Below are 22,168 nucleotides of genomic sequence, written 5' to 3'. Positions count from 1 at the left end.
GATAGAAACAGTACAACCCTCAGCTTTCTTATATACATAATGGAGATAGTAACAGTAGCCATCTCAGAATTATTGTGACGTTAAATACATAAAAGCAGTTAGTGTTTGGGACATAGTAAATACTCAGTGTATTTTAACTACTATATTGCTGTTATCATTTATCATAATTTTTGTTCAATATAACAAAAGTAAGTCCTGGTGAACTTAATTCCATAAAGACAATCAAATAAAAAGCAGAAAGAATTTTTTTTTTTTAAAGAGAAGATAAATGTAAGGCAAGAATTAAAAAAGAAGAAAAAAAGAATTAGAAAGGAAATGAAACAGTGTGACAACAGGAAGGGCAGAACTATAATGCTATAGAAGTTTGCAGTGGTTTTTTAAAAAATATTTTTATTTATTTATTTTTGAGAGAAAGAGAGACACGAATGGGTGTGCCAGGGCCTCTCACCACTGCAGACAAACTCCAGACGTATGCACCACCATGTACATCTGGCTTCTGTGGGTCCTGGGAATCCAGCCTGGGTCCTTAGGCTTCAAAGGCTTAACAGCTAAGCCATCTCTCCAGACCTTCTTTTTTTTAGGTAGCCCAGGCTGAGCTGGAATTCACTATGTAGTTTCAGGCTGGTGTCAAACTCACAGTGATCCACTTACCTCTGCCTCCAGAGCGCTGGGATTAAAGGCGTGCGCCACCACATTCCAGATGGGCCCTGAGCTTTCCTCTCCACTTTTTCCATGCTCGGCATCCTCTAGTCCTTGGATGAGCTGGGTTTGCTCTCTCCTCTGGGCCTCTGGGCCCCTGGGCCTGCCTCTGTCTGTGAAAGTTGCCCACCTCCTCTATGTTTTAATCTAATAAACATTCAGAGCTGGGGAGATGGCTCAGCGGTTAAGGCGCTTGCCTGCAAAGCCTAACGACCCAGGTTCAATTCCCAAGTGCCCACGTGAAGCCAGATGCACAAAGTGGCTCATGCATCTGGAGTTGATTTACAGTGGCCAGAGGCCCTGGTGTGTCCATACTCTCTCTCTCTCTCTCTCTCTGTTTACAAATAAATAAAATATTTAAAAAACACACACTCAGCTCTGAGACTTTAGGCTTCCCAGAAGCCTTCACTTTTCTTGCTGGATTAGCTGTGTCTCACTGTGTACTCATTCTGAACCCTCACTTGCTGGGGACAGTTTGTTTAATGACAAGTCCACCTTGCTCAGAGGATTCGTCCCTTATACCTGGCATGTGCATGACACACAGGATATGCTTAAAACTGTTTGTGGATAAAAAGCCCTGTTGGGGCTGGAGAGATGGCTTAGCAGTTAAGCGCTTGCCTGTGAAGCCTAAGGACCCCAGTTCAAGGCTCAACTCCCCAGGACCCACATTTAGTCAGATGCACAAGGGGGCGCACGTGTCTGGAGTTCGTTTGCAGAGGTTGGAGGCCCTGGCGCACCCATTCTCTATCTATCTGACTTTCTCTCTCTCTCTCTGTCTGTCACTCTCAAATAAATAAATAAATAAATAAATAAATAAAAAATTTAAAAAACAAAAAGCCCTGTTGGATGGGACCCCTGACAGTCACCCCTAGTCCGTGCAGCCTTAGTTGGAGAGATTACGTGTATGTCTACTGACTGTTCCCACGTATCTTTATTTTTAAGCAAAAATCATGTAACTGTGGGACAGGAGAAAATATTTTCATGCCTATTACTCTGTTTTCTTGCAGGCCATTCCTGTGTTTTTCATTTTGCACAACGTAGCCGAAGCGTTCGTCTGTGTGTACCGGAAGTGTTTCTGGAAAGAGGTAAGTGGGTGTGCAATCTGCTAGTTTCACCTCCCTTCCTTTAAACCTCCGAGGCACACTTTTCTTTGAGCAGTCCAAAACAGTTTCTTTTCCTGTAAGTTGCCAGTCAAGATCATCTGACACTGGTCACAAATTTCAGGGAGCCCAGCGTTGACATTGCTCAGTCTGGCACACATCCGTGAGAGTGCTTGTTTGTGTGAATGCTCCTCCACTTAGGGTGCGACCTAGCCAGACCCTCCCTGGACAAAAAGGAATTTGCTGTGGGCCTGGGGAGGAGGCGCTTCCACTCCCAGCTCATCTCAGCGTCACAAGGACTTGTACAGCGCAGTCCCACACCAGGCACGCTGTCCCCATGGGATTCGCTTTTCTTCTTCTTCCCAGTCTTGGCCCCTACTTCATACTGCTGTCAGAGAACTGGAATCTCACCAGGGTGAGGTGAGCTCCTCCCTTGAGCACCTCCCAGACAGAGAACCCAAGAACCATCGGAAGAAAGGTTAAGTGAGCGAGAAGCTTGGATACAGAACAGAGGGTGAGACAGGAGAATCAGGGAACGAACAAAGAACCAATGGCACTCTCTTTGTCCTTGGAGGCTTAAAATTTTTTTTTTTGGTTATTTTAATCTATTTATTTGAGAACAACAGACAGACAGACACACATACACACAGAGAATGGGCGCATCTGGGCCTCCAGCCACTGCAAATGAACTCCAGATGCATGCGCCACCTTGTGCATCTGGCTTACATAGGTCCTGGGGAATTGAGCCTTGAACCGGGGTCCTTAGGCGTCACAGACAAATGCTTAACTGTTAAGCCATCTCTTCAGCTTTGTTTTTTTTTTTCTTTTGGTGTGGGCATGAACATTGCATTGTGCCCTGTGCAGTAAACCTTGTAACAGTTCTTCCTGGAAAAGTAGAGCTGTCAAGAGTTTAATCTCCATCTTCTCTTCCTGCTCCTCCACCACACTTGGGAGAGTTCCATTATGTTTGGCTCTGAATTAAAAAAAAAATTGTTTATTTTTATTTATTTATTTGAAAGTGACAGACAGAGAGAGAAAGAGGCAGAGAGAGAGAGAGGGAGAGAATGGGCACGCCAGGGCTTCCAGCCACTGCAAATGAACTCCAGACGCATGCACCCCCTTGTGCATCTGGCTAACGTGGGCTGGCTAACGTGGGTCCTGGGGAATCGAGCCTCAAACCGGGGTCCTTAGGCTTCACAGGCAAGTGCTTAACCACTAAGCCATCTCATCAACCCTGCCTCTGAATTTTTTAGTAACTTGTTTTATCATGACAGGGACAGTGATGCAGGTGTGATGATCCCAAGCATCTTTGCCCCAGCTAGTGATCCTCTAAATTTAGGGGCTAACTCTCTCCACGAGGGGGCAGCACCACCCCATAGCTGTCCTGGTTCCCATACTCCAGAGATGCAGGGTTGGGCGAAAGCCCAGAGCCTCAAGGTCCTAAAGATGAATGGCTAGCTTTGCATGCAACTAGAATCTGAAGCCGGGCGTGGTGGCACATGCCTTTGATCCCATCACTCGGGAGACAGAGGTAGGAAGATTGCTGTGAGTTCGAGGCCAGCCTGGAACTACAAAGTGAGTGCCAGTCAGCCTGGGCTAGAGCAAGACCCTGCCTTGAAAAACAAAACAAAAACAAATGCAGGATAGAGAGATGGCTTAGCTGTGAAGGCGCCTGCCTGCAAAGCCTAAGGATCTGGGTTCCATTCCCCAGTACTTATGTAAATCCAGATGCACATGCGTCTGTCTGGAGTTTGTTTGCAGTGGCTAATGGCCCTGGTGCACCCATTCTCTCTCTCTCTCTCAAGTAAACAAATAAAATATTAAAAGCAAACAAATGCTTGGGGTGAGGAGATAGATGGTGTGCAAGCCTGAGGACATGAGTTCAAGCTGTATGTCTGGGTAAAGTCACGCTTGCCTGTAACTCCAGCACTGAGGGCGGCTGGGACAGGAGGGTTGTGGGGCTCACTGGGCGGCCATTCTAACCCAAACTTTCGAGCTCCGGGTTCAGTGAGAGAGTCTGTCTCAGGGAGATAAGGGGAAGAGCGATAAAGGAGAGCACCTGGCATTTTCCTCTGCACAAGTGAACACGGGGCGTGTGCATCTGTGCACACATGCATAGCCCACCCCCATACATACAACATGTATAAAATAACAACTTGGGCTGGAGAGATGGCTTAGCGGTTAAGCGCTTGCCTGTGATGCCTAAGGACCCCAGTTTGAGGCTCGATTCCCCAGGACCCACGTGAGCCAGATGCACAAGGGGGCGCACGCATCTGGAGTTCATCAACAGTGGCTGGAGGCCCTGGCGCGCCCATTCTCTGTCTCTCTCTCTCTCTCTCCCCCCATTTCTGTGTCACTCTCAAATAAATAAAAATGAACAAAAAAAAAATTTAAAAAAAAAACAACTTAATACCATACAAACTTAAGCTAGTCTTCAGTGCAGTCCATATGTTTCTACTGTCTTCTCTTTTTATTGAAAACGTCTATGATTGTAGACAATATCCCATGGCAATTCTCTCCCTCCCCCCCCACTTTCCTCTTTGAAACTCCATTCTCCATCATATCCCCTCCCCCTCTCAATCAGTCTCTTTTATTTTGATGTCATGATCTTTTCTTCCTGTTATGATGGTCTTGTGTAGGTAGTGTTAGGCACTGTGAGGTCTTCTTTCTTTTAATATTTTTATTTTTATTTATTTATTTGAGAGAGAGAGGGAATGGGTGTGCCAGGGCTCCAGCCATTGCAAACGAACTCCAGACGTGTTCGCCCCCTTGTGTATCTGGCTAATGTGGGTTCTGGGGAATTGAACCTGGGTCCTTCGGCTTTTCAGGCAAATGCCTTAACCGCTAAGCCATCCCTCCAGCCCTTGTCTTCTTCTTCTTCTTCTTTTAATTAACTTATTTGAGAAAGAGAGAAAGAAGCAGATAGAAAGAGAGATTGAGAATGGGCACACCAGGGCCTCTGGCCACTGCAAATGAACTCCAGACACATGTACCACCTTGGGCCTCTGGCTTATGTGGGTCCTGGAGAATTGCACCTGGATCCTTAGGCTCTGCAGCCAAGTGCCTTAACCACTAAACCATCTCTCTAGCCTTCTTCTTCTTTCTTCCTTCTTCCTCTTCCTCCCCATTTTTTTTTGGGGGGTGTTTCAAGGTAGGGTCTCACTCTAGCCCAGGCTGACCTGGAATTCACTGTGTAGTCTTAGGGTGGCCTCGAACTCATGAACGATACACCTACCTCTGCCTCCTGAGTGCAGGGATTAAAGGCATGCGCCACCACACCCTGCTTTACTCCTCCTTTTTTGAGACAGAATCTTACTCTGTAGCTCAGGTTGGCTTGGAACTAACTGTAATAGAAGCTGACCTTGAACCCAACGCTTTTCCTGCCTCAACCTCCCAAGTACTAGGATGACAGTTTATGTGTGTGTATGCCACTGTCTCTGGCTTCAACTCTGCTTCTAAACAACATGCTAATATGTCACACTTTACCTGAATTGGTGTCAAAAGTTGTAGTTTGTCCCCAGCTAGCAGAACAATCCAGAAGTGTCCATAATGAATCTACCATCCTCCTTGTCCATTTCCTATATAATTCCGTCAATTAGAGAAATCTTTGTCTTCCCTGCTGAAGTTTTCTTGTTCTGTGCCAAGGATTAGCTTCCTTAACTTGATTAAAAGGAGTTTATATGAGAAGAGTCCAAATTAAGATTTCTTTATTTCAAAGAGTTTTAAAGGCCAAGTTTATATCCTTCTAATCTTATATTTTTTTCTTCTCTCTAGGGGTTAGATAAAAATGTCCCTTCTCCTTTTTCTTATTGAATTTTCTTTCTTTTCTTAAAGAGAGAGACAGACAGAATGGGCACACCAGGACCTCTAGCCACTGCAAATGAACTCCAGACACACAAGACACTTTGTGCATCTGTCCTTAAGTGGGTGCTAGGGAATCCAACCTGGGCAATTAGGCTTTGCAGGCAAGCCCTTTAACTGCTGAGCCATCTCTTCAGGCCCCTGTTTAATTTTCATATCCAGTTGTATGACTGCTCAGAGCCAGAGCTAAAGAATGAACAGGTGATTTAAAGTATTCACTTATTTATTTATTTATTTTAAAAAGACAGAGAGAGAGAGAGAACTGGCTTGCCAGGGCCTCAGCTACTGCAATCAAACACCAGACGCTTGTGCCATCTAATGGGCACGTGCTATCTTGCACTTGCCTCACCTTTGTGCATATAGCAAACATAGGATCTGGAGAGTAGAACATGGGTCCTTAGGCTTCGCAGGCAAGTGCCTTAACCACTAAGCCATCTTTCCAGCCCATGAACAGGAGATTTAAAGAGTCTTGGCACAGTGATGTACCCTCTAGTTCCAGCTACTAGAGAGGCTAAGGCAGGAGGATCACTTGAACTCAAGAGCTCAAAGCCAGCTTGGGGAATAGAGTTCAAAGCTGGTTTGAGCAACATAGGAAGGCCATCTGTACAAAATCAGTTAATAGATAACACATACAGACAGACCTAGGCATTAAATGAGAGCTTAAGTTGTTTTCCTATGCTACAAACCACACTGATTCCCTCACCCCCACCCCCACCCCCGAGGTAGGGTTTTATTCTTACTCTGGTCCAGGCTGACCTGGAATTCACCATGTAGTCTCAGAGTGGCCTCGAACTCACTGTGCTTCTCATACCTCTGCCTCCCAATTGCTGGGATTAAAGGCGTGCGCCACCATGTCCGGCTCCACATTGATCTTTTTGTGTCCTAGGCTTGGTGTGTCAGATGTTGAAAACTGGCGCTGAAATCTTTTTGTTTGTCATGCACAAACACAGCAGTAGTGGTTAAAGTGCTTTGCTGAAGTGACTCAGCTGTGACCCAAATCCTTCTTATTTTGTCTGGGAGTAGAAGGGCAGAAAAATACCAAAGAGAAGCAGGCTTTAAGAACCCCCCCCCAATAAATTTACTTGTAATTTATTTGCCTTTCAACCTAAATGTTTCTGTTTAATGGGAAGAGTTTTGAAAGACTAACAGCATATCTCTTTACTTTTATACAGAAAACATCTCTTGCAAAGATCTGTAGGTAAGTTAATAATAATAAACCTTCTAATAGAAAATTTAATCTGTTTTTAACCTAGTTGATAAGCTGTCAGAGAAGGAGTTTATCATTAACAGTCATAAATGCAGTGTCTTATTTTAAAAATCACTCTTGGGAGCCAGGCATGGTGGTACATGCTTTAATCCCAGCATGTAGGAGGCAGAGGTAGAAGGATTGCTGAGAGTTCGAGGCCACCCTGAGACTACATAGTTAATTCCAGGTCAGCCTGGACCAGAGTGAGACCCTACCTCGAAAACTGCCCCCCTGCAAAAAAATCACTCTTGGGACTAGAGAGATGGCTTAGTGGTTAAGGTGCTTGCCTGAAAAGCCAAAGGACCTACATTCTATTCCCCAGTACCCACATAAGCCAGATGTACAAGGTGGGGCATGCATCTGGAGTTCATTTGCAGCAGCTGGAATCCCTAGTGCACCCATTCTCTCTCCCCCTGTCAAATAAATAAATACATGAAATAAAATATTTAAAAATTAACTGTTTTTGCTATTTTGTTCTAAAGGAGAAAACAAATAAAACCAACCTGTGCTACATTTCACAGCAGAGGTCCAAAACTTTCCTAAAATTTGAGCGGTAGTGGCAGAGAACAAAAATGAAATGCACAGAAACAACTTAAAATAAAAAAAAAAAAGTTTGCAGTTTAATGACCCGCTAGGGTTTTTCCATGACTGCCAAAGCAGTTGCCAGCATGCCCCAGGTTGTGAACTGTGGTTCTGGGCCACAGCTCACTCATCATGGATAGGTTTCCTCACTCTCTGTGCCTCAGTTTCCTCAGCAGATCCTGACCCCGGCCAGGCCCCTCTCATTCTGCATTCTCATTCTAACCCAGCCCCCAGCCCCTTTGCCCGCCCCCTGCTTCCTCTTCCTTGACTAAGACGCTCTGTCCAGAAAGTAGAGAGCCAACAGGCAATGCTTTGGTGAATGGCGTAATGTTTTTGTTTCACATATTCCTGGGCTGTCATCCAATCCAGTCGCCTTGCTTCCTTTGGCTTTTAATACAGGGTGGAACTTGAAAGGGAAAAAAAAAAAAAAAAGCCAAACAAAAACCTCAAGACTCATCCTCTTGTTTAAAAGGAGCTTAGCAGGTGTGGAAAAAGCCTGATGTTGTCAGTGTTGCTTAAGAATACACGTGGCCGGAGCCGTTCTCACCCTTGGGTGCTTACCTCCTTCATCCCCAAGGGGTTTTCTGCTTTAGAGGATCTGCTATGCTCATTCCGTGTGTGTGTCTGTGTGTCTGTCTGTCTTGTATTTCAGACAGCCTTCCTCCTTCCAGTCACCAAGGCTGTCAGAAGAGGGTGGGCTATGTGGAGAGACATCTGGGCCTTAGCTGCCTTACATAGTCCTGACCTTCCCAAGGCCAGGGCCTAACCCCAAACAGTCCTCAGTGTTGCCTCCTGCCTTGGGCCGGCCAGCTGCGTTAGTCTGGCTACAGCCCATGGAATTCTAGCAGGGAAGCCTGGCAGAGTGGGTCAGCCTCACTGTTTCCAGTGTGCTGACACTGTAAGTATCAGGTTGTATGTTTCATAGATATATATGTATATGTGTTCATATATGATCTGTGTATAGGATATAGAATTTTCTTGTTTACATGATCTATATGGGTATGAGACGCCACATAGCCTAAGGAGCTAGGTGTGGTGTTGTAGGACTATAATCCCAAGGGCAACCTGGCAATTTAATTGAACCCTGGGATTATAGTTTTGTGGTAGAATCCTTGCCTAGCATGCACAAGCATAGATTCCTAGTGTTATCAAAAAAAAGTTCTAGAAGCCGGGCACCATGGTGGCCCATGCCTTTAATCTCAGCACTTGGGAGGCAGTAGTAGGAGGATCACCATAAATTCAAGGCCAGCCTGAGACTACATAGTGACTTGCAGGTCAGCCTGGGCTAGAGCAAGACACTACCTCAAAAAAAAAACCAAATTAATAATAATAATAAATAAAAAGTTTTTTTAAAAAATATTTTATTTTTTTATGAGAGGGAGAGAGAATGGGCGCATCAGGGCCTCCATCCACTGCAAATGAACTCCAGATGCATGCTCCTCCTTGTGCATCTGGCTTCCGTGGATCCTGGGGAATCGAACCAGGGTCCTTTGGCTTTGCAGGAAAATGCCTTATCTACTACTTACCTGCATCCACTCATTGGTACCTTTATTTTGCATTTGTACATAAAGTCTCTCTCGTCTCCTCCCTCCCCCCAGGACATGTAGACATACGTTAAATATTGCCCAGTTATTACGATCTGTTTGAGAATAAGTTGTATAAACTATAACTTTCTATAAACAACCATCTCTTTTGTTGTAGTTGAATGTAAAATGTCCCTCATAGTCTCGTGTGTTTGAATACTTAGTCCCCAGCTGATGACACCATTTGAGAAGGTTTTATAACCTTTGGGAGGTGGACCCTTGCTGGGGGAAGTGGGCCATTGAGGTTTTATAGCCCGGCCCTATTTCCTGTTTCCTTTCTTCTCTCTCTCTCTCTTTTAAGATTTATTATTTATTTATTTATTTATTTGAGACGGAGAGAGTGAGAATGGGAGTTCCAGGCCTGTAGCCACTGCAAACGACCTCCAGATACATGCCTACCATGTGCACCTGGCTTACATAGGACCTGGAGAATCGAACCTGGGTCCTTAAGCTTCACAGGCATGCACCTTAATCACTAAGCCATCTCTCCAGCCCTCCTTTCTTCTCTTAAGTGCTAGGGTGGCAAGCCAGCTTTCCACTTTTGCCACCATGCCCTCCCTGCTATGAATCTTCCCCTTAAAACTGTAAGCTGAATATTAACTCCTCCCTTAAGTTGCTTCTGGTCACAACAATAAGAAAATAACTAATATACCCTTTATAACCAAAGTCCAGTTGAATTTAGAAAACTGATTTCTGATATGATACTGTTACCTAACATCAAGTCCATGTTCAAACCTTGCCAGTATCCCCATACTATCTTTTGTGACAATTCCCCCCCTCCAGGAGGTCATATATCTTTCATATCCTTTAGTCTGGGACAATTCTTCATTCTTATCTTTTCACTGCCGTCGCCTGTTTGGAAGGATCCAGGCCTGTTGTTTTGTGGACTGTGCTTAAGTCTGGGTTTATTATGGCATTTCAGGTCTGCATGTGAGGCAGGAGCACCACATGTGGTATCTGATCACATCGCATCAGGAAGCAATGATGGCTCTGTCCTGTTACAAGATGCTGAGGTCAATCATATGGGCAGAGGTGCTGGTGGACTGAGTTTAATGTGTTGTGCATACTGCTTTTTTATTATTTGAAAAAAATTTTGAGAGAGAAGTGACACGCCAGGACTTCAGCCACTGTAATCGAATTCCAGATGCTTGTGCCACCTAGTGGGCATGTGTGACCTTGTGTGTCTGGTTTAAGTGGGATCTGGAGAGTTGAACCTGGGTTTTTAGGCTTCTCAGGCAAGTGCCTTAACCACTTAGCCATCTCTCCAGCCCTGGTTTTTTGTTTTGTTTTTTTTGTGACCGACATGATTGTGATCTCATCATGCAATTTGTGTCTCATGTATTTGGGGGATCTGCAGTTGACCCTTTCCTCTTGTATCGGATGTTAGGCAGGCGCGCTTTCCTAGCACGAGTCAGCTTTGACTCTCAGGGGTCTGGTGAGTGGCAGTGTCAGGAACTGGCCGGCTGAGCCAGAGGAGGAAGTGTCTATAGCTGAAAGGGCCTGAGGGAAGTCTGGCTCTTAGAGGATGGTGGGGCGAAACTAGGTTAGTCTCTCAGCCTCTTGGCCACCCACAAATTCCCATGGATGTGTTTCCACCTCCACACACTCTGGGAAGTGCTTTGATGCTGAAAGGTGAAACTACCTGTTTTATCTACCTGTCCACAGTACTCTCTTCCTCTTGGCCGCTGCGGGGTGCCTTCCCTTCAACGACTCTCAGGTAAGTTCAGATGAATACATCGTGCCTTCAAAGAATCTTCCATGCTCTCAAGCACACACAGGTGTGCAGAACTTTCTGCTCTTTTCTCTTCCAATCAGGGTAACCTGGCCTAATAAAGGCATTCACAAGCTCTCTGGCTGACCGGCCTTTTGGATCAGTCACATCATAACCCCAGATCCGAGAACTCTGGATCCTGGGGAGCAGGGGTTAGGGTGTGCAGTCTTCCCTCTGTAAATGCCACAGGAATCTGCGATCTGACACTTAAGGTCACCCCAGCCTTTGGCAGAATCAGTTTCCCCTAGGATCTCCTCTTCTGAAGGGTCAATTTTTTTCCACACTGGCCTCCCATATCCAAGTTGAGCTTAACCTTTTGAGGTACTCAGGACCCCCCAACCTCATAGCCATCTCATTAGTTCAGCTCTTCCCCTCACTTCATCTCTCCTTCCTGCCTCTGTCTTTTCCTTCCTTCCTTGGTGTGTGCAGTACATCCGCTGTCAGCTGCCCATGCATGCCGAGGCCTGCAGAGGCCAGAGGAAGGCGTTGGCTGGCCTCTAGTGTGCTCAGCCCTATTTCCCGGAGACAGAGTCTCTCTTATGAATCTGGAGCACTCTGTCTGGTTTACTGGCTGACAGAGGATCCCTCCACCACCCCCCCAGCGATTCTCCTGTCCCCGCCCTCAAGTGCCAGGGTTATAGGCATGTGCGGCTGCGCCTGGCCTTTTACGTGGGTGCTGGGGATTGAACTCAGGTCCTTACGCAAGAGCGGAGCCACCTTCCCAGCCACAGCCTTTTCTTCCTGTCCTTTCTCCTTTAGCATTAAGTCCCGACCAAGTGTCAGGCACCGAGCCAGGCTCTGGGGCTATGAAGATTGGTGTTTGCCCTGGCAGAAGCTGGAGGTCCATTTCAAGCGAAGGGGAGGGAAACAGACGAAGCAACAGATCATCACAACAGGGAAGCCAGGGCTGTGTCCAAGGGAGCGTGAAGGCCGAGGGGGATCAGGGGTCCTGGAAGTAGGAGCTGCCAACAGTGACAGAGTCCTGCTGTGTGCTAGTGCTTCGAGCTCCCTGTCTTACTCAGACTCTCACAACAGTTCTGCAAGACAGGAACTATTATTATCTGCATGCTAAAATATTTTATTATTTATTTATCTGTTTGAAAGAGGAGAGAGAATGGGTGTGCCAGGGCCTCTAGCCACCGCAGATGAGCTCCATATGCATGCACTACCTTGGGCATCTGTCTTCCGTGGGTCCTTGGGAATTGAACCTGGGTCCTTAGGCTTTTCAAGCAAGCACTTTAACCACTAAGCAATCTCTCCAGACCTATTATATCCATTTTATAACTAATTAACTAATTAACACTAATAAAACAATTACTGTTTATAACTAAACAATCATGTGGCCCACAGGTCATGAGCTAATGAATGAGTGGGTATTTTCAAAGTTAACCCTGATCTTCCTGATTTGGGGAAAGATTCTACTTACTGGACCCAAATACAGAAGAATGAGGAGGAGTTAGACTGTAAAAGGGGAGCCAGCCCTGGAGGGCTTGTAAATATTCTGGGTTCAACTTTATAGAACACCTACTCTGTTTTAATTCCTCAGTCCCTGACCTCTTAGAATTTATAATTTAGTGGAGGCTGGGTGGAGGGGGAGATAGACAAACAGAGGATAACGAAACTATGGAATGCAATAGATGATACTAAGTCTTGTGGAGAATAATAAAAAGACAGACAGAGGGCTGGGGTTGTGGCTCATTGACAGACTGCTTGCCTGGCTTGTGTGAGGCCCCCTGGGTTCTCGCCTCAGCTGGGTTGTAGGGGAGGCAGTCATCCTTGGGAAAGCCACTCTTGTTCTTAGGGTTGGGAGGCCGTAAGTGTGACTGAGGGGGTTGACAAGGGCTTGCCACAAAGGTCTCTGGGTGTCATGAGTTGATATTTGAGCACAGTGAGGGTCATAGTAGTGGGGGAATGGGATACTAGAGGCTCAGGCAGATGTTTTGGGCCACTGGGTGGGAAAATGAGGACCAGACTCCATCCCAAGCAGGTGGTTTTGGAGTCCTTGCCTGGCTCTCTGCACTGACCACATGTTACCACACGAGATCCTGTTTGTTCTTACTTAGCTATTTTCTCCCTTTTCTTTAATCCTGTGTTACAGTATGATCCAGATGGATATTTTTGGGCTGCAGTTCATGTATTTTGTATAGGTAAGTTTTAAAAGGATGTTTGAGTAGTTGAGATTTATTATTTAACTATTATTGGGTATCCACTTTCTAATGTCCCTGGACAACAGGAAAATTAAGTCTAAGGTACCAAGAGTAAAGCGGACATTTTCTAGATTCTTCTTTCTATTTTAGAGTTTTCCTCGAATATTTTCATTTCCAACATAATTTCCCTTTTTTTTTGTTGGCTGACAGACATTGACTTGTCATAACTTAAGTTTTGCTTGCTCAGGGCCATTCTTGGAATGTTGTTTAGTCTTCCCTAAAAGTGGTGGGAGTATATCCAGAAGGTTATGTCAAAAAAGAAAAGAAAAAAAAAAAAAAAACCTTTCTTTCAGAAGAATAACAGGAAAATAACATTGACTAGGACCATATGATTTTATTTTAGCTCACACACTTATCGTTTCTTCCTGTAGTATCATGAGAAAGAAAAAGTGCTCAGACCTTGGCAACACAGTTCAGAAGTTCAGAAATGGACAGAAATTTCTCAGGGTTGTCTTTCCCACATGCATCACATGAAGAAAATCAGACTGTTCTGTTGGTGGTGCCACCTGTTGACCATGACACTTCCCTGGCCAGACACTTTCTGCTGACCCCTTGAAGGGTGACCTGCGTCACCATGTGAGGTTCCTGTGGTGTCTGCTGTGGGTGTGTGCAACCCTCTAGGGAAAAGGGGGAACTGCAGCTGAACTTTTTGGGACCTTCTCCCACAAATTTTGGAAGTCCCTGCAGCTCTGTAAAGGAAAGTTACCAGTGACCTATCTTACTTCCCTTGCAGGGGCTTACAAAGTACTCAGGAAGTCACAGAAGCACAATGCATTAAGGTAAGGTCTTCATGTTGTGGGCGTTGGTTGATTTAAAGGAAGGGGGAGGGCTGGAGAGATGGCTTAGTGGTTCATGCACTTGACTGCAAAGCCTAAGGACTCAGATTCTGTTCCCCAGGACCCAAGTAGGCCAGATGCACAAGTTGGCGCATGTGTCTGGAGTTTGTTTGCAGCCTCTAGAAGCCCTGGTGCAACTATTCTCTCTCTCTCTCTTAATAATTAAAGAAAAAAACAAAAAGCCAAAGCTTGCTGGGTATGGTGGGGCATGCCTGTAATCCCAGCAATAGGGAGGCAGAGGTAGGAGGATCACTGTGAGTTCGAGGCCAACCTGAGACTACATAGTGAGTTCTAGGTCAGCCTGGGCTAGAGCAAGACCCTACCTTGAAAAACAGAACAAACCAACAACAACAAAAAAGTGAAGAGCTGGGCATGGTGGCACAGGCCTTTAATTCCAACACTTGGGAGGCAGAGGTAGGAGGATTGCTGTGAGTTTGAGGTCACCTTGAGACTACATAGTCAATTACAGGTCAGCCTGGGCTAGAGTGAGACCCTATATTACTGCTTGGGCCACATACCCACTGGATCATTGCTCCCAGAGCCGGATAAGCCTAAAGCAACATGTGTAGAGGTAGGGAAGTCTAGGTTTCCTTCCGTCAGGGAAACTATTTATTTGAAAGAGAGAGAGAATATGGGCATGCCAGGGCCTCCAGCTACTGCAAATGAACTGTAGATGCATGTGCTACCTTGCGCATCTGGCTTACATGGGTCCTGGGGAATCAAACCTGGGTCCTTTGGCTTAACCACTGAGTGTCTTAACCACTGAGCAATCCCTCCAGCCCCAGGGTAGCCTTTTAGAAGAGGTTTAATGTAGTTCCCACCACCAGCTGCTTTGGGCCCCCCACTTGGCTCCATCTAACTTAGAAAGGTAACTCCATGTTCTGGTTTTCCTTGTCCCCTCTCTCTCTCTGTGTCCATCAGTGATTTTTCTGATCTCTGTGCCTCCCTCCAACTAGGGATTCTGGGATGTTGAGTTGGCTGGTCTCTATACCCTCCAGCCAGAGAGGGCTTCAGGTTTAAGTGGCAAATGCTCTTAACCAATAAGCCATCCCTCAGCCTTCCCAGTTCCTTTCTGACTTGACCCAGTTTATATACTCAGAAGTTTCCCAAGTCCCCAGCCATGCTACTAGCAGGTAAAATGAGGTCTTTGATGCAGTAAGTGGGGTTAGTTTTGGTGAACATACGTGAAAAATGGATAAGAATTCTGGTCTCCGCTGAGTGAGTGTGAGGCCATTCGGCTAGTGCTGGGTGTTGGGGCTGCCAGGAGCCATAGAGAGGATGGCCGGGAATGACTCCTGGAGAAAGGAACTCACTGACAGCCTGTGATGTTCACTCCCAGAATTTCTTTGCTTTTGTGAATGAAGTGTTTCTTCAGGCAGAAGCCAGTAGAGTAGGGCGTGGTAATGCACACCTGTATCTGATTCCAGCTGAGACAGGAGAATTAAGAGTTCAAGGCCAGCTTGGGCTAACACTGCAAAGCCATGTTTCCAAACAAGAAACAAATGCTTAAACTTGAGGCTCAGATAAGTATCACGTAATTAAAAAAATTTTTTTATTTATCTATTTGAGAGTGACAGACACAGAGAGAAGGGGGGGGGAGGGGAAGAATGGGTGTGCCAGGGCCTCCAGCTATTGCAAATGAACTCGACATGTGTGCCCCCTTGTGCATCTGGCTAACATGGGCCCTGGGGAATCGAGCCTTGAACTGGGGTCTTTAGGCTTCACAGGCAAGCGCTTAACCACTAAGCCATCTCTCCAGCCCACGTAATTTTTTTAAGTATAGATTTGTCCTTAAACTAAATATGGTATTGGAACATCCATTAAAATTTTGCTTTGCCTAATATTCAGATTTATTTGAGTCTCCTGGATATTTGTTTAATCTGGTTGCCTCTCCACGCCCCAGCACACACACACACTGACTGATGTGGTCTTAACCCATGGTGAATACCAATAACCCACTGAGGAGGACCGTCAGTGGAATGGGGCTGGGGAAAGGGTGTTGGGGTAAGAGGACAACATAAGAGAAATGGGACTAGCACATGATTTATTCATGTAGTAAAGTTCATAATTAATTTAAAAGATTAAAAATTAAAAACAAAAAATCATGGTAGTCTTAGAAACCAGTGAATCTAATGGCCCCAAATAATTGGTAGTTGACAGTCCTTTGAAAGTAGCCAACAAACATGTGGAAAGCAGTTGACCACAGAGGAGAATGTGGTCTTAATTGAAGGGGTGACTGGGGAGCTGGCTCACTGGTTAAAGGCGCTTGCTTACAAAAGCCTACCAGCCTGGGTTCAACCCAGTTTCAAGTCCCCAGTACCCACATACAGCCAGATGCATAAAGTGGCCCATGCATCTGGAGTATGTGTGCAGCAGCAGCAGAGGTCCTTGCAACCTACTCGGTCTCTCTCTCTCTCTCTCCTTGCAAATGAATAAATAATAGATTTTTTTAAATTAAGAGATTAAAATTTTTTTATTTGCAACCAGAGAGAGAGAAGGGAGAAAGGTAGTGAGGAGACAGACACAGAGAGAGTGGGTGTGCCATGGCCTCTAGCCACTGCAAATGAACTCCAGATGCATGGGCCCCCTTGCGCATCTGGCTTATGTGGATCCTGGGGAATTGAACCTATGTCCTTTGGCTTCTCAGGCAAGCACCTTAACCACTAACCCATCTCTCCAGCCCTAAAAGAGAATTTTTTTTGTTGTTGTTTTTTTGAGGTAGGGTCTCACTCTAGTCCAGGCTGACCTGGAATTCACTATGGAGTCTCAGGCTGGCCTCGAACTCACGGCAGTCCTCCTACCTCTGCCTCCCGAGTCCTGGGATTAAAGGCGTGTAACCACCACGCCCGGCTCCTGAAAGAGATTTTTAAAAAAATTTTATTTATTTATTTATTTTCTTTTCACCATTTTTATGAACATTTTCCATGATTATAAAACATATCCCATGGCAATACCCTCCCTCCCTCCCCACACTTTCCCCTTTGAAATTCCATTCTCCATCATATTACCTCCCCATTACAATCATTGTAGTTACATATCTAAAAGAGATTTTTAACAAGGTTTGTTTCTACCAAGTTTAACTTCTTGTCTCCGACAGAAAGAACATTAAATTCTAATAATATAGTGTGGCTTTCTTTCTTTTTTTAAAGTGCATTTGGGTGTAGGTCAATATGCTAGAAAGGCATTTTTGTTTTGGGCTGAGACAGGTTCATATGTAGCCCCGAACTTGTTACGTAGTCGGGTGCCACCACACCCAGCTAGAAAGGCATATTTTTAACTCCCTCCGCATCATGAGCACTTTTGAGCAGGATGCAGCAAGAGGATCTTTGAAGTTCATAAAGGAATACAGGGGAATTCTTTTAACTGGGACTATTTTGCAGCCTGACAGAGCTGAGGAGAATTCAACACTGTCAGTTAAAAGTTGCATGCCGGATGTTAAACTTCTAGAAGGTTAGCAGAGGTTTTCAGCTCTGGCTGGGCTTGCCTGAGGTGCTGGAAAAAAAAAAAATTAAATGAGTACTAACCTAGAATCGTTAAAAATTAACCAGGGTTTATTGATGGGGACAGCTTGGGGTTTGTATTAACAACTTTTTTTGACAATTACCTTTGTGTCCATGGCTGGCAATAGACCTTGTCATTAAAATCTGCCTCCTGGGTTAAAGGGAGGGCACTGTAACTTATTCTGTGTTCAGAAATATTTTTATTTACTTCATGTGCTTGTGTGTGTTTATGGGTGTGCCAGTGTCTCTTGCCACTGCAAACAAACACCAGTTGCGTGTACCCCCTTTTGTGTCTGGTTTATGTGGATGGCTGGGGAGTTGAATGTAGGTCTGCAGGCTTTTCAAGCAAGCACCTTTAACAACTGAGCCACCCTACCCACCCCTACCTTCAGATTTTAATTTAAGCCTGTTCAATTATTTAAGTGTTGCATTAATGTGAACTGCTATATTAATGACTTTATAATAACTTTTTAATAATGACTTTATAAATAATTTTGTTCTTTCCGAGCTAGAAATAATTTTTTGTTCTTTTTTTTATTTATTTGAGAACAACAGAGAGAGAAAGAGGCAGAGAGAGAGAGAGAGAGAGAGAGGGAGGGAGGGAGGGAGGGAGGGAAGGAAGGAAGAGAATGAATGGGTGCGCCAGGCCCTCCAGCCACTGAAAATGAGCTCCAGATGTATGTGCTCCTTGTGCATCTGGCTAACATGGCTCCTGGGGAATCAAGCCTCGAACCAGGGTCCTGAGGCCAACCTGAGCTAGAGTGAGACTCTACCTTGATAAAAACAAACAAACAAACAAACAAATAGAAGAGAGATAGTTGGATAGAGGGATTCAGGAGGAGGAGAAGGGAGGGTGGTAGGAAAGGATTATGATTAGGTATATTGTATGTATACATATTATGGAGGTTGTCAATAGAGTTAAAAATTACTTCCATTATTTCATATGCTTTATGTTTTTCTCTTTCATCCCTCAGCGACATTGACCAACAGTATTTAAACTATATATTCAGGTAAGATATAATTACATTGTGCATGTGTGTGTGTGTGTGTGTGTGTGTATGACACACATATGGAAGTCAAAGGACAATTTTTTGGTTTTTCAAGGTAGGGTCTTGATGTAGCCCAGGCTGACCTGGAATTCTCTTTGTAGTCTCACGCCTGCCTTGAACTCATGGTGATCCTACTACCTCTGCCTCATGAGTGCTGAGATTAAAGGTGTGCACTACTGTGCTGGACCAGATTTTTATTTATTTATTTATTTATTTATTTGCAAGAAGAGAAAGAGAGACAGACATACAGAGAAAATGGGCATTCCAGGTCCTCCAGCAACTGCAAAAAAACTCCAGATGCATGTGCCACTTTTTGCATATGGTTTTACATGGGTACTGGGGAACTGAACCCAGGTTGTTAAGCTTTTGCAAGCAAGCGCCTTAACTGGTGAGTCATCTCAAAGGACGACTTTAGATGTCCATCTTTACCTTCCTCTTTGTTCAAGGCAGTGTCTCTTTGTTACTGGCTGTTGTGCTCACCAGACAGGTCAGCCCATCAGCTTTGAATTCTGCTGTCTCCGGAGGAGGCTTGCTGGGATTAGAGACGCATAGCTTCGTCCAGCTTGTACATTGGAGTAGGGGATGGGAACTCATGTTCGCTGGGCAAATGCTTTATCCACTGGCCATCTCCCCAGCTCCCATATAATAATAAAAATAAAAATCACAATTGTGCATATATTTTCTAGAACTGAGTTTTTACTTTCCAACAATATTTTAAATTATTTTTGATGTTTATTTATTTGAGAGAGAAAGAGAAAAAGAAAGAGAATGGGCACACCATGGCCTTCAGCCACTGCAAGCAAACTCCAGATGCATGCGCCACCTTGTGCATTTGGCTTACATGGGGCCTGGAGAATCGAACCAGGGTCCTTTGGCTTTGCAGGCAAGCGTCTTAACCAGTAAGCCATTTCTCCAGCCTCCCCACCCCCACAATAATATTTTGATGAGAAGTTTAAGCAAATAGGGCTCTCAGGAAAGCAAGTTAAATAATTGGTGAGATGACCAAAATGTGAGAACCTCAATTTGAAACCAAATAGTAGTCCTGTCCTTAGGCCAGACAAGAAGAATCTCTTTCTGACTATGAACGTCTGAAGGGTACATTTCTCCCCATGGAGGCTGAGGGACATCTAATGCAATGCCTGCCTGCCCCATCACTTCCAGGCTATTCCCTAGAGCCTCCCAGAGTCTGTCTTCCCAGCTTATTCCTAGGCCTGCAGGGTCTTCAAAGAGGCTGTCATGGGAAGGTGATGTGGATGAAGGTTGGCTTTGTAGGCTGAGACGTGTGTGTACACACACACACACACACACACACACACACACACGTGTGAAAGTCCCAGTGTAAGGTGGAACCGAGGGCAAAGAGAGAAGAGAACACATTGGGAGCCAGAGACGATCTCTCTGATGTGAAGCACTCAGAATGCTAAATGCTAATCTCAACTTCAGGTTGTTTTGAGGTGTATTTGTTTTTCCTCTTTATTTATTTATTTTTTTTATTAACAACTTTCATGATTATAAAAAATACCCCATGGTGATACCCTCCCTCCCCCCACTTACCCCTTTGAAACTCCATTCTCCATCATATCCCCTCCCCATCTCAATCAGTTTCTCTCTTATTTTGATGTCATGATCTTTTCCTCCTCTTATGATGGTCTTGTGTAGGTAGTGTCAGGCACTGTGAGGTCATGGATATCCAGGCCATTTTGTGTCTGGAGGGAGCATGTTGTAAGGAGTCCTGCCCTTCCTTTGGCTCTTACATTCTTCCTGCCATTGAGGTATATTTATTAAAGGTAGTTGGTCAAATTTGAGACTCAATTTGTCACTTTAAAAAATATATCTATATTATTTTTTTCACCAGACGTGGTGGCACACGCCTATAATCCCAGCACTTGGGAGGCAGAGGTAGGAGGATCACTGTGAGTTCAAGGACACCCTGAGACTCCATAGTGACTTCCAGGTCAGCTTGAGCTAGAGTGAGACCTACTCGAGTCAAACCAAAAATATATATATAATTTATTTGAGAGAGAGATAAGGAGGGAGAGAGAAAGAGAATGGCCGCGCCAGGGCTTGTAGCCACTGCAAATAAATGCCAGACACACGCTCCACCTTGTGCATCTGGCTTACGTGGGTCCTGGGGAATTGAACTTGGGTCCTTTGGCTTTGCACACAAACATCTTAAATGCTAAGCCATCTCTCCAGCCCTCGATTTGTCACTTTTAAGTCTGGTCTATGGACTTGAGTTTGTATCCTTGTCCCAACCGAGCAGATAATGGGGTCTACCTGCTACACGGCAAAGCTGGGTTTTGTTCTTGGAGCTGAGAAGCCTCAGCCTGTGCACCGCGGGTTCCTGAGTGGGAAAGGAAGATTTGCTTCTGGGAGCCCAAGTTTAACACAGTGACTTTACTAAACTGGAGCAAGGTCAGAGATGTGCCTCAGCATTTGGTTATACTTATTTCTGAAGGAAGTTACTTGACTTAAAACACTGAGCATCAGCTGTAATCCCCATTTACAGAGAAAGCTCACAACTATCTTAGTATTTATCAAAACATCTTTGTGAATGCAAGCATCCCCCAAGCATGGGTGTGGGTTGGCTCTGTACTCAGCAGAATACAGTCATTAGTTCTGTTCTGCTCAGACTTGCCAGCTGCCTTTTAAGAGACTTTTCAAAAAATGTAGAACGCCCTTGATGTTTAAAAATATTTCCAGGGCCAGGCGTGGTGGCGCACACCTTTAATCCCAGCACTCGGGAGGCAGAGGTAGGAGGATCGCCGTGAGTTTGAGGCCACCCTGAGACTACATAGTGAATTCCAGGTTACCCTGGGCTAGAGTGAAACCCTACCTTGGAAAAAAAAAAGTTTCCAGGGCTGGAGATATGGCTTAGCAGTTAAGCTCTTGCCTGTGAAGCCTAAGGACCCCTCTTTGAGGCTTGGACCCACATTAGCCAGATACACAAGGGGGCACACACGTCTGGAGTTCATTTGCAGTGGCTGGAAGCCCTGGTGCACCTATTCTCTCTCTGTCTGCCTCCTTCTCTCTGTCTGTTACTCTCAAATAAATAAAAATTAACCAAAAAAATAGTTTCCAAAGAGCTGGAGAGCTGGAGAGATGCCCTAGTGGTCAAGGCACTTGTCTGTGAAGCCTAAGGACCCAGGCTTAACTCCCTAGGAACCACGTAAGCCAGATGCACATGGTAGCCTATGTGTCTAGAGTTTGCAGTAGCTAGAGGTCCTGGCATGCCCATTCACGCTCTCTTGCTATCTCTAATAAGAAAATAAAATAATGTTTCCTAGGGCAAGAACTCAATGGCAGAGCACTTGCCTGGCATGCACAAACCCTGAAGTTTGATGCCCAGCACTGAAAATAAAAATGTTTCTCAGACACTGGGTGCATTAGGCAATTCTGGAGTGTGAAGATGTAGTGCACAGCAGAGGCATCACAGCATGGAAAAATGAGTCTGTGGCCCTCAGCTCTTCCTTCCATCCTCTCCTCATCCTGCCGGTGTGAGGACATTTATTGCCCGGCTGAGGGTGGGGCACACTCAGAGAGAGCCGTGCCTCTATTTCCACGTTTTGTGTCTCAGTACAAGTGAAGAAGATGTGTGAGTCAGAATGAGAACTGATGCAGGATTTGGGGGTTCAGGAGGGGTCTCCCAGAATTTATGAACCCCGCGTTTTGGGTTCCTTTCTACCTTTGAGAAAGAATTAATAAAGATGGGCTCAAGGGGGCCGGAGAGATGG

The 22,168-nt window shown here is 45.2% G+C and overlaps 1 protein-coding gene across 4 annotated transcripts in view; it reads left to right on the top strand.

The window, feature by feature from the left end:
- The window catches only part of Tmem241 (transmembrane protein 241), a 152,061-nt gene that overhangs the window by 43,127 nt on the left and 86,766 nt on the right, over positions 1-22,168 (top strand). For all 4 annotated transcript variants that reach the window (XM_045135129.1, XM_045135132.1, XM_045135131.1 and 1 more), the window contains 6 exons: positions 1,707-1,784; positions 6,833-6,858; positions 10,737-10,788; positions 12,941-12,989; positions 13,783-13,828; positions 18,360-18,395. In XM_045135129.1, the coding sequence (XP_044991064.1) occupies positions 1,707-1,784; positions 6,833-6,858; positions 10,737-10,788; positions 12,941-12,989; positions 13,783-13,828; positions 18,360-18,395 (287 nt within the window). The remainder of the gene's footprint in view (positions 1-1,706; positions 1,785-6,832; positions 6,859-10,736; positions 10,789-12,940; positions 12,990-13,782; positions 13,829-18,359; positions 18,396-22,168) is intronic.

Source organism: Jaculus jaculus, chromosome 15, assembly GCF_020740685.1.
Source record: "Jaculus jaculus isolate mJacJac1 chromosome 15, mJacJac1.mat.Y.cur, whole genome shotgun sequence".
Classification (NCBI taxonomy): domain Eukaryota; kingdom Metazoa; phylum Chordata; class Mammalia; order Rodentia; family Dipodidae; genus Jaculus; species Jaculus jaculus.
Note: the sequence above shows the minus strand (reverse complement) of the source record. Positions and strands in the feature narration are given on the sequence as shown.